Source organism: Arachis hypogaea, chromosome 17 (assembly GCF_003086295.3).
Source record: "Arachis hypogaea cultivar Tifrunner chromosome 17, arahy.Tifrunner.gnm2.J5K5, whole genome shotgun sequence".
Classification (NCBI taxonomy): Eukaryota; Viridiplantae; Streptophyta; class Magnoliopsida; order Fabales; family Fabaceae; genus Arachis; species Arachis hypogaea.
In genome coordinates this window covers 122682189-122695381 of record NC_092052.1, presented here as the reverse complement: position 1 = coordinate 122695381, position 13193 = coordinate 122682189, and the positions used below count along the sequence as shown (strand labels likewise).

Sequence of the window (13193 nt, the reverse complement as noted above, 5' to 3'; positions counted from 1 at the left end):
AGATGCATGAGATCAAATTTTAGCAACACATTTCTTTATCTTTCTCAGTCTACTTTATTTTTCCAAAATTATGACCTCCATTGAAAAACATACACTCTTAATTTCTAATTCATTTATATACGCATATAGAGAAAATAAACTCAATATTATTTTGTCACAAACTTAAATATAATAAAATATTTATTCATTTTTACATCTTATAATGCGTAATTGCATTATATAAATTTTTTAAAATAATTCTAATACATTTATAATAACAAAAATCAAATTTAATATTTTTAAATAATAAAAATAATTTTGTTCTGATACAAATTTTTAATCATTAAATTATATTTTTTATATGATATAATATAAATATGTATATATAAAAATGAAGTTTAACGGATAAAAATCCTAATAAAACACAGTATAACACATTATCATGGTTATTAACATGCTACGTATTCAAGATAGAACCTCAAACGAAAGTTTTCAGTTTCAAAGCTAAGAACCAACCACGTGCCAAACAATGTCATCCACATTTATTTCGAGAAATATCTGATCTCCCACTCTAAAAACGCCACGTTGGCACTTCTTCATCTGCCAGCAGATTCATCTGTGGCTCTTGATTTTTGGAGAAGAAAAAGTTGTGGACGTAATAATTCTCGTATTTTGCAGTTCTTTTATAATACAGAGTCATCGACAACCACAGGTTCTTCTCTCTCACATTCTCAGGTTCTCAAAGTTCTAAGTGATCCTCTCTAGTTTAGAAAATCTGCCTTGGATTTGATTCTGCTACTTCCTGCACATCAAAGGTATACTACTGCTGTTACACACTTGATCATTAATTTATATCATTTTTTTTAGTTTTTAGGTACGTTTGATTAACAATAGTGATAGAAATGACTATATTTTCTTTCAAAAATTAGTAAGACATTAAGATTATTTTGACGGCAAGAAATCTGGTTAGTTCATAAAGTATTATCTCAATTTACTTGGCTAAAAACACTGATATCTTTCATTTTGTACAACCATTTATAGTTGTTAATCGTATTATTTGATAAGGGTTTCAGATTATAAGCTGCCCGAATGATCGCTAAAAGCTGCAGAATTACTGCTAAAAGACTTCTAAACAAATATTCTAGATTTTAAAAATGTATATTCTTTACTATATTTTTTCTTTGAATGAATAAAATACAATTCATATAAATGTACTCAGTACTCAAAAGGTAAGAAGAACAATAAAAATCTAAATGAGCCTACGGAAGATTTACTAGTAATCTACAAAATTTTATCTTGTAGTGAATACCATAAAAGATCTTTGAAAAATGATTCGTAGACAAAAATACATATTCTTTTCTGTAATTTTTTGAATGAACAGATTAATTTATATAAATGCACTCACTACAGAAGATAAAAAGAAAATGAAAATCTAAAAGAGTTAGATGAATATTTTTTAATATATAAAAAATCTATTATGTGATAAATAATTAAAATTGTTTTGCTTCTAGAAGGTTGTAAGCCCGCAGTATTACTATGTGTTTTTGAGTGAGAAATAGTATGTAATATGTGATGATTCTGGTTTTTTTAATCAATTTTTAGTCTTTTGGTTTGCTTAATAACTTCTCTGTTTATTGTTCTTGTTAAATTAATAATAAAAGTACATTGATGATTAATTAAGAGATTCTTATGTTCTTTCCTTTAAAATTCATAGTAGTGCATTTTGCTCTGATGTTGTTGCAGAATTTGGCCGTTGAAAATTTGTCATTTTCTTTTACAAAGCTTTTGTAACGTGGTGGTGGTATATATGGGAGTTGTGACTGTTTCTAGCTCAGCTGCCAGGACACCACTAGGATTAAATACAAAGTTTAGCACTCATGGATCTGCCCTAAAGAGGCCTTTAGTCATAGCATTTAAAGGAGATAAGCACAATGATTCGGCACTGATTGCAACCAAAGAGAAAGTTCCTATCCACGTTGAAATGGAGAAAAGTAATAATAAGAAACGGATGGGAAAGATTAACAAATCGCCTAAGCGAGGGAGAACTATCTCCATAGAGGAATCTGCTATGTTGGACGTGGACTACAATGAGGCTGCTGCCATACTTGAAAACATATACAAACTTAGCTCTGCATCCGAAACTCACAATGCAGTATATATAGATACTAAGACCAAGAGAGTGTTGCGTCGGGAGAAGAAGATTGCTGATAAAGAAGGAGAGGTAAACAATAATGATAGGACCAGAGTGATTAGAAATAGAAACACCAAGACAAAACGATTAAGTCTTGATAAGAGGATTGCTTTGAAAAACAACATTCCCACTCCAAAGAAAAGAATTGTTAAGGATAACAGTGAGAAGATTGAGGAACTTGTTAGGGAATATTCAGGGTCGACGGATCTTGTTAGTTTGGACTGGAAGAAAATGAAAATACCTCCAGTTCTTCCTTCTTCAGAGCATACTTGGTTGTTCAAGTTGATGCAACCTATGAAGGTAATTAAGTAGTTTAGTCAACAAAGTTTTTGTCTTCTTTTTCTTAGATGAATATACATTAAAAAAGCATTGTTGTTATTTTCAGGCACTTCTTCAAGTGAAAGAGGATTTGCAGAAGGAGCTAGGTAGAGAACCTACAGAGGCTGAACTAGCTGACGCTACAAATATGAACGTTTCTCAAGTAAAGAAAACTATAGAAGTAGGCCGAGCTGCAAGAAACAAGCTGATCAAGGTAATTTAAGTTTTTTTTCTTTTGTTCAAATCTTTTGCAGCATGGTTTAATAGTATGATTTGGATATTAAGAATCTTGGTTGAATCTATTGCAGCACAACCTCCGGCTTGTGTTATTTGTGATCAACAAATATTTTTGGGATTTTGGCAATAGCCCACGGTTTCAGGATCTGTGTCAGGCAGGAGTTAAAGGACTCATTACAGCAATTGATCGCTTCGAGCCGAACAGAAGATTCCGGCTATCCACCTACGGATTGTTTTGGATAAGACATTCCATCATTCGTTCAATGACCCTCTCAAGTTTTACACGTGTTCCCTTTGGACTTGAATCAGTATGTTACCTAGATCATTTTTCATTAGCAATAATGTAGATTAAACTTGTGATTCTTGAATTTCTACTTTATCAACTTGTGATTGCGTAAACTCTGATGACTGTTCTTGAGCAGGTTAGGGCAGAGATTCAAAGAGCTAAACTGGAGTTGACGTTTGAGCTTCAGAGGCAGCCAACAGATGAAGAAATAATGGAGAGAGCTCAAATTTCCCCAGAACGATACCATGATGTAATGAAGGCATCAAAATCCATTCTTTCCCTAAACGCGCGGCATTCAACCACACAAGAGGAGTTTATAAATGGGATTACTGATGATGATGGTGTCAACGGTGATAATAGAAGGCAACATGCTCTACTAAGGCTTGCTCTTGATGATGTGGTATGTGCTAACAACTTAAACTCTTCCAACTTTTTAATTGTTTTCTGAGTTAGTTAACACGCCTCACATCTCTTAACGAATAAAGCAAGGAGTTAGTCATTTTTAAATTAAAATAATAAGAATTGATTAGTTTGTGAAAATAATTTTTTTTTAAAAATAATTTTCATTTTCAATTTTTTGTATTTTAAAAAATACTGTTGGTTTGCGAAAAGAAGATTTATTTCTAAGTATCTAAAATAATAAAAATATGTTTGGTTAGTTTATTTTTAAAATATATTTTCAATAACTTAAAATCATAAAACTATATTTTTATTAAATTACGATTTTAGTTATTTAATTTTTTATTAAATTAACAATTAATTTTTATACAGTATCAATATAAAATAAATTACTATTTTATTATACTGTTTTAGAAAAATTTGTCACAAAAAAAATACTATTTTAAAAGAATTTAGTATCTCTTATGTATAGTTTGGCTTTATATTTTCTACGGTACTATATAACAATAAAAAACATCAATTAAAAAAAATCGAAACTAAGATTAGTTTTACACCAAACGAATTAATTAATTAATATCAAAATTTATTAATGTGAACAATTTTTTAACAAATAATTTATTAATAAAGTAATGAATAAATAAACATTAAAGTTAAAAAATTTTAAACAAAAAAGCCAATTTTATTGTCAATATTTTTAAGTTTTTATGTATTCTTTTTAATTATGGATACTTTTATAATTGATTGTCGATTTAAAAAATTATTTTTATAATAAACAAAAAAGCCAATTTTATTGTCAATATTTTTAAGTTTTTATGTATTCTTTTTAATTATGGATACTTTTATAATTGATTGTCGATTTAAAAAATTATTTTTATAATAAATTATTCTTTTAAACGAAAAAATGAAGGTCAAAAATAAAAAAATTTAATAAATACATATTAATTTGGAGAGTACGTACTCAATATTAAATAAAATAAAAAACTCAATAAATACATATTTTAATTTTAATTAGAGTTCTATTTTTTTTAATTATCTTGTCTATATACTCAAAGATACAAAAATTAAGTCTAAAATAAAAAATCAAAAGAGTCAAATGAAATAAAAAAGTAAAAAAATTTCACCTTTTCAAGAGATTTATGTATAAATTGGAGGTAAATAATGGATATCCTAACAGAAAAACGTATAAAAAAAGAAGAGAAGAAGACGAAAAAGAATACTGGTTGAATGTAGGATGAAAAAACAATATATAAAAACTGAGTAGGAAATATTCGAACCTTTGTACCAAAACAAAAAACACTGTATTTTGACTTAAAAACATCTTCAAAAGTTAAAACCGGAAAGACTGAAAACATAAAAATAGCGTTTTTAACTTTTGTTCTGTTTTTTTTTAAATGTTTTTGTTGAAAATATTTTTAAAATATTTAATCAATCATATTTTTATGTCTTTTTTTATTTTTATCAAAAATAAAAATACTTAAACCAATCAGCTCCTACGATAAAAGTTATAAATTCAATAATGATTAATTTCTTATTTTATTGCTTTATCAATTTCTTTATCAATTTCTTTGTTTTAGATAATCTAAATTTCTCTAGATAATATATAAATTTAAAACAATCTCTACTTTTTTTTAGTTAATTTTTAGAGATTAATTCTTGTATTATCACTAACATTCAACCGTGCTGCCATTATAATCAAAAGTCATTAATTTCCACACGCTATTATACCATCTAAGTGCATAACAGTTCTTATTAGTTTAGTTATAGTGACCATTATTATTTGTTAAAATTAATGTTTTTTAAATTTTAAAAATATTATAAACTTAAAAAAAAAATATGACCTTAATTTTAGTGATACTTTTTTAGTATTATCAAAATTGTATAACCACTGTAGTTACTATAATGATAGACTCCGTCTAATAATACATGTAAATCAATAACATGATATTTCAATTGTCATCGTTAACGGTAGCTTCTTTTCAATGTGTATAGCTTGATTCCCTGAAGCCAAAGGAGAGCTTGGTGATAAGACAGAGATTTGGACTGGATGGCAAGGGAGATAGAACATTGGGGGAAATAGCTGGGAACTTGAACATTTCTAGGGAAATGGTAAGAAAGCATGAAGTCAAGGCTCTCATGAAGCTCAAGCACCCAGCTCGATTGGATTATCTTCGTCGTTACGTTGTATAAAATCCATTAATAATGTATTATTATTATTATTATTGTTACTATGTATATGCCTCTCGCTTCCCTTATACAAATTAAATATTTGTTATGTCACATTAGCCATACAGTAGTTTGATATGTTAATCAATTTGTGTCACCGGTCCACACAAAATCATAATTAATCGTATATTCGTCATGTAATTTGTATACCATAGACTTTGAAATTGCATATAAGGTACATAACGACAGATACATGTTACATGTAATGTGTCTCTTCTCTTCCTATGAAGATTTTTTTTTTCTTATTTTTGATTACACACTATTTGGGGAGGGGGGAAAGGGTTGATTCTATTAATGAACCTGGGTGTGTGGTTACTCACAGGCAATTGGATTGTCTTTGTGCGATGGCTTTGATAACCTTTTTGACGAAATTATAATTAGTAACATTCCAAGTTATAATACAACATATGCAATGGATTCTTCTCCCTATAAATATTGTAAACCAATTTTTAATTAGGTAACATAAGCCAAATTTTCTTTTCTTAATTATAAATTTTTTTAAAATTTATAATTTAAAATTTAAAGTCTATAATTTAAGGTTGAGGCTTTAAAATTTAAAATAAAAAATAATTAGCTGATATAATATTGGCTTTCTAGTTAAACCCTTCTTTCCTCTCTTGGTTGCTTCACTTGCATTAAACATGCAAAATAGTATGTCGAAAATATTATAATATAAAAAATTAATCATTAAATTATTTATCATATTATTTTATCGATTTTTAACAAATTAATAGTAGTTCCATATCTAATAGTTTAGAAGCGAAACCTACTCCTCTATGAGTATCAATTTTCTAAAGTACATCAAAGAACTTTTTTGATGAAACAAAATAAAAGGAAATCTGAAAGATAAACAAAATAAACTTTAAAAATAAATTGACTGGAATCGAAAGAAATTGTATTGAATTTAAATAAAGCAGTAAATTACTTTCGACAATATCAAAAGACTTTGAATTCGAAAACAAAAATGCTGAATCTTAAAAGAGAACAAAAAGAATAAATGTTGCTTGAAAGGTAAATTTGCACGAAAAATAAAAGTTACAAGAAATGTAAATGTAATTTAAAAATGATGGAAGGAACCCTACAGAAAAATGATTCGAATGCAGACTCAGAAAATTTCTGGGATGTGAGTGTGCTTGAATGTTTTTCTGAAGTAAAGTTCCAACCTTTGTTCCTTCGATCTTTCCTTTATTTATAGAAGTTTTCGTCCAATTAGATTCAAATGTAACTTCCACATGCGTCAATCCTTGAATAACTGTTCCCGCTCTTTCTGTATAACCTGTGTAACTGCTAAAGTACACTCCAAAGAATTTTATTCTTCGACTGAGCACCTCAACTAACTCATCGATTAAGTGCGTCGATTGGTTCTTATTTCTCGTTCCTTGACAAAAACCCTTCTCGATGCAAACTTTATTCTTTGAAATACAAACCCATTAAATTTCGAATATAATATTTCTCAAAATTCACTATTTTCGATCAACAAATTGCCCCTTAGGATTAATGTGTTTTTCGATATCACTTTAAAATAAAACACTTAATCCTATCTGCTCTAACTTTACCACTATAATCAATTATTTTGTTATAAATGAAATTTATTAATTTTCATTTATTTGTGCCCACTCCGGCACGTTCTCCCGCTACTGGCCGTTTCTCTTCCATCTACTTCACCTTATCAAAGAAGTTTCTTAATTTCAAATTCTGAAAATACGAAATATGAAACGGCAACGTATTTTCTTCATTTTTACTTAATAAAATTTTCACCGTTACACAACATTAACTTTCTGTCTCCTAACTTTCACCTTTCTTTTTAAACACTTTCCACCATTTCTGAACCTTCCTACACAAACTTTTCCCTCCATAAACAAGTCAGTCATCAAAACTCCCTTCACGTACTCATTCATAGCTTCTTTTTCTGCTCCAAAAATCTTATCTGCCCAAGACAAAGACAAAGTCCCTATAACCGAAATCTTTAAACAACCTGATTTGCAGGTTCTGAATCAATTCAATGATATTATCATTGAAGATCCTAGGAATCTACCTAAAGACAAAAGGATTCTTATCCCTTTCACTGCCGATGAAGAAACTTGTTGTTTCATCGGTCCTTTACAAATCCTGGAACATACTAAAAAGAATGCCTAGCTTTTTTTCAGTGTCGAAGAGGAAGAATTACTCATAAAGCAAGACCTTTTCATTGCCCCATTCATCAATCACAAAAAATCCTTCAAAAACAACCCAAAAATTATCCCCCGAAGAGTTGATTTCTTTGCTTAGTATCAACGACTTGAACCATCAAAAGGTACCGCTTGGGGGCACAAGGTATCTACGACCTTCTTCGCCTCTCTCATTTCACACCTACTACACACCATTGGATGATTGGGGCTGTACTGAGTTTTTGAAACAAAACCACCGACAACTTTCATCTTCCTTGCGGAATGGTGGGGCCCACACTATTCGATGTTACCACCATTACTGGCCTTCCAATAAACTATCCTGAGACAATATTCCATACAAAACCAACTTGATCCTATCAGATAGTTCAGAAAAACTCCTATAGTGATTTCATCAATTATCACATGGGTCACAAAAACGATCCTGTGACTGATGAAGAAAGTGTTGCTTTCTTGTACTACTGGCTGAATGCAATTACCTTCTGCTTGAAGAGTGTTCAGATGCAGAAATGTTCCTCTCATTGGCTGCCTTATTTCATGAAGGTCACAAATTTAACATGGCGAAATTTATTTTGGGAAATTTGTATGATGAATTAGAGCACTTAGTTGACTACCTTCGAAACAAATCCTCAATCAATGTGTAACGACCCGGCTTCTAGCATGTCATGACCAAATGCTAACTGCCAGGCGCTACTTCACGGCGTTCCTTAGAGACTCTAGACCTTATATATATATATATATATATGAGCCTATAGCGCTAGTTGAGATCGCGTGTTAGATATATAGATATAACGAAATAGGTAACAGATAAATAGATAGTATATACATAAAGCACAGAAAACATAGCAATATCATACATATATGTCCGAAGGCTCATTTAGTACATCATAATTCATATCAGGTTACGTCGTTGCTTATTCATGAAAATATTTACAGACTTCATATTTAAACTAACAGGCCTCGACTCACAAGAGTCACTCTAGTCTGGGACCCGCTCTAACTTATTTATATAGGTAGTTACAAAAGTACCTAGCCCTCTAAAAGTCTATACAAAGCGAGGGCAAAGACCACTACTACTACTACTACTACTACTACTACTGCTGCTGCTGCTGTTGCTGCTGCTGCTGCTGCTCATCGCTCCCTGACATGGAAGTGCAATGTGGAAGTAAGAGAAGTCGCTCTGACCCTCCAGTAATGCTACTGCTGCTTGGTAGTCCCAAGGTTGGAAACTCAAAGAAGATTTTACCGGTTTGCATTTGCGAAACGGGAAAGTAAGGGGTGAGAACCTAAGGTTCCCAGCAGGGTACTACACAGGAAAACCTAAGGGGTTCTGCAGCCTAAGTCTAAGACTTTGCGCAGTAGGTCGGTAAGTCACACAAACAAGTACAAGCGTAAATATATAGCAGAATAGTAAACAAACACAAAGTACAGGAAGTAGAGATAAATCACAATCACAGATAAATGCAGCAACCAAGTATGATGCATGCCTGGTCCTATACATGCCTGAGATCATGCGTCCGTTGGCTACCCGCAGCCCGACGTTATCCGGTCCAAGTCCGGATATGGCTACTCCACTGGGTCGGTCGCGCACCGGTGCCCGTAATGCAATCTCGGAACTAATAAAGAATTGTCCAAAAATATAAGGTGCTCCCAATGAGTAGCAGTCCATATCGTGGGCGTCCCCACGTTCATATAGTCTCTGGCCAGGCGGGATGGAAGTCCACTCTGCCAGGTACTTCTCAGCACCTTGGGGTTTACAGTTTCTTCTTCCGCAGCACATCTCAACAGAATTTCTTTCTAAGGGACTTCTCCTCCCTTCTTTTATAAAAACTTGTGCCCGGATCTTTCTTAAAATGTCTCAGCCTTGTCACATTTTACCATTTTGCTCTTTTTATTTAACTTTTCTTTTACAGTTTTCATTATGTCTTTAATGATGCTTTCACCCCTAATGTTATTATTTTACCATTTTATCTTCATATTTTTCCTAATGTACCGTTTATCTTTGATTAAGTTAATTATTCATTTTTAATTTGACTTTATGCCTGAAATTACTAATATGTCCCTAAGTTCTCTAGTTTTTACTGTTTAACCTTATTTAGCATCAAATTTTACCGGATTAATCGTATTAGTTGCCTATGATTAAAATTATTCCTAATAATTTTATTAAATGTCAATTTTCATCCTAAGGGACCTAAATCCAAATTTATCCTCTATTAATTTATTTACTTATTCTAGTTACTGCTTTTTACCGTTTTACTTCTAACTTTTACTAAAGCTTTTATTTAGACCCGAAAATTTTTTATAATTATAATTTTGACTCAAATAATTTATATAATTATTATTTTATCCCTAATGACACTAAATTCAGAATTTTACTTATTTTTTATTTAAATTATATTTTTAACTCTCTTTTTACCCAAAAATAACTATAACACCCTTTTTACCTTTTTTCCTTTGTTCCATAGGATTAAAATTATTTTTGTAACTACTTTTTAATGCTTTTATATCATAATTTTCGTGCTCTTAGTGACTAAAATTTCAGAGGTGCAGTTTTTATATTTTTCTTCACTTTTTTTGACGTTTAAAGCTTGAAACTTAAACCCCAAGCGCTTCTATATTTCTGGCTGTTTTCACACAAAATCTAGAGGCAATATAACAGTATTTTACACATATTTATCAAGCCAAAAATAGTGGTAACTCACAAAATTTCCAGAAATTCAAAACAAGCACAAATTCACCACAAAGTGGCTCATTTAAGCACCGAAAATAAGCACAATCATACTCTAACTAATCCTAACCCTTACCTCTTATGTAATTTAGTTAACAAACATTTCTCACACTAGAAAACGTGCATACAAGGGAAGAAACACGGCTGGTGGTGGTGAGTTTTGTTTTTGGGCCAAAAGTGTCGCAAAAACGTCAAAATTCAACCACTTTGAGCTCGAATATCTCTAACTCCTTAGGCGTACTTCATGGGTGCTTCAAGATGCATTCTCTATATATGGAGGAGAGTAATAATTCATCATGGCTACTATTTTTTTTAAGAAAAGGAAAGGAGAAAGAACAAGAGTTTACCTAGCCAAAATTTCGATATAAACGCAAGGATTAGCGAAAACAGGCAAGAGTTTGCGCTTGTATGGTTTGAGTCCTTGAAAAACACATGAAGAGAAATGGAAGAAGAGTTAAAATATGGGCTGGGATGCAGAGAATAGGTGCAAGAATTTTCTCTCTTTCTCTCTCAAGAATTCGGTGAAAAGAGTGTAAAAATGTGTAAAGTGTTTTGTGAAGTTTGTGGCAAATGCTTCTTTAAATAAAAAATCAAAGTCTTGTTGAATTATGATGGTAAAAGGGGCTGAAATTTTCGTGGTCAAGGGATGAGATTTTGATGAAGAAGGGGCATGAAAACGAGGAAGCTTGGTAAGCACTTGCGTGTCGAGCTTATCCGCAATTAACCGCAATTAGTTACTCGAGGTTAAAAACACAGCAGAGAGGGTGAAAGGCTGAGATAATCTTGGCCCCGAGGCTGAGAAAGAGATACAAGTTACTTGGATGCCAAGTAAGAAGATTTGGGGTCTCTAGGAGTCGTTTGCGAAATACTAGTCATAAATTCGGTTCGGAGTAAATTTTACTGTGTGGTACAATAATCAATGGCTAAGATTTATTCTTAAAGAAATAAATCATGAATGAATGGCTAATATTAATCTTGGGACACAATTATCAAGGTAGAAATTATTTTTACCATTGGTTTCAAAGTTTTCGGTTACAAGAGTTTTTCTCAGCGCACGCAAAACCGTCACTAAAAGTGAATTTCTGGCTCAAAAAGTCTCTAGTGAGAAAATAAACCAATGGTAATCTAATATCTATTATTTACTAGTCAAACTTAACTTAGGGAGAATTAATTACCCTCATAAAGTCAATTTTGACCTTTTTAATGGCCTTTTTCTTTTTAATCTTTCATTTTTGTTCTTTTTTTTTTTACCATTGGATCAGCCTCACTATTTCTTATTGGGTCGTGATTCGAGATTTTGCAAAATAAAATTTAAAATAGCCAGAAAAGTCTGTTACTGAAAACCAGGTTCTTACACAATGTGGGTGGTCCCCTCTGGCTTCTACTGATTTCGTTAAATGCTGTTTTCGAAAAATTCATGAAACAAGATGGGGGCAACGTTTCAGAAAAACAGCATATCGAAGAATTTTGACTAGCCCCTTTTCAACCAAATTTTAAAAACGCCACTTCAACTGAAGATCTCTTCTGGACTGTATTTTCATTATTCTACTCTTGAAAAAGCTTCCAGAATGAGGATCTGACATTCACCCCTTTTCTACGTCGAAACTGTGGACCACCTTGGTGCGAACGTCTCATTTCCCGAATGATGATGATGAAAATGATGTAGCAAGTGCAACTTGGGCAAATTTTCTTGCTGTTCAGGTATTTTCGATAGAAATACCTCAATACAAGAAAGAGCAATTCAAGGTGATTCTTCATGCTCCCCATAATGTTACAAGACAAATGGGCCTTTCTTAAACTATTCCTTCACTTGTCCCTCGAAAACATAATGTTCTTTGTCATTTTGAATTCAAATCGAGAAAAGATATCCAAAGGTGTCTCAACGTCAACTAGGCACATTGAAGCAACTATTCTCACTTGACTTATGTTCGTAGTTCCTTCATCACTAAGTCTTTTATTGAGTGGTGGAACAATTACCACTCTCGATACAACCGAACCTTGGGTGAGATCAAAGAATCTTTAATCAAAACTCTCCAAGTAACTGAGACCTCATCCAAAAAAACTCCAAAAAGAAAAATCGAAACTTCTGTACAACTCAGACAACCAAAACAAAAGGCTAAGAAAACTTCAATTGTCATATATATTTTAATACACCTTATATCTATTGTGCAACTTCTAATTCAGAAGCAATCATCAAGTGAAAGTTCTTCTGATGAAAGTCAAAAAACATCTCGTTCAAATATGTTTTCTTCATCTTCCGAGGATTCAGACTCAGATGATTCATCAGAGACCTCTTCATTCCCACATCTTCAACAAAGAAAATATGCCTTGGTATAACTATTTTCTAATTTAAACTTTCTTATGGATTTTGAATCATTTCACTTACAAACATTTCCATCATGACAAAGGCTAAGAAGACTGCTCAATCCATTCCTTCCTCACCGACTGCACAAATCGGACTAGAATAACAAAGAGACCAACACGGGCCAGAACTCCAAGAATCTCATTCCTCTAATCAAACAGTCATTTCGGCCGATCCTATCCAGATTATTCTTTAAATAAATATTGAAGAACAAAACCTAGTGGATCTAACTCAGGAAAAACCTTCAAGCCCTCAGTCTGTAAATATTTATAATCTTTCTTCTCCTACTAACACCACTTCAATTA

The 13193-nt window shown here is 31.8% G+C and overlaps 1 protein-coding gene across 2 annotated transcripts; it reads left to right on the top strand.

Moving 5' to 3' along the window:
- Window positions 1–440: 440 nt before the first annotated feature.
- LOC112766602 (RNA polymerase sigma factor sigE, chloroplastic/mitochondrial) lies at window positions 441–5839 on the top strand. Of its 2 annotated transcripts, none has more exons than XR_011875652.1 (6): window positions 441–794; window positions 1723–2470; window positions 2556–2702; window positions 2797–3033; window positions 3148–4108; window positions 4218–5484. XR_011875652.1 is itself a non-coding variant. In XM_025812500.3 (6 exons), exons 2-6 carry the CDS (start codon window positions 1787–1789, stop codon window positions 5595–5597), a joined length of 1530 nt encoding a protein of 509 aa, XP_025668285.1. In that variant the 5' UTR covers window positions 441–794; window positions 1723–1786; the 3' UTR covers window positions 5598–5839. The 2 variants fall into 2 exon arrangements, 1 of the variants encoding a protein (XP_025668285.1); XM_025812500.3 differs by having other exon boundaries at window positions 3148–3411; window positions 5400–5839.
- The last annotated feature ends 7354 nt before the right edge of the window (window positions 5840–13193 follow it).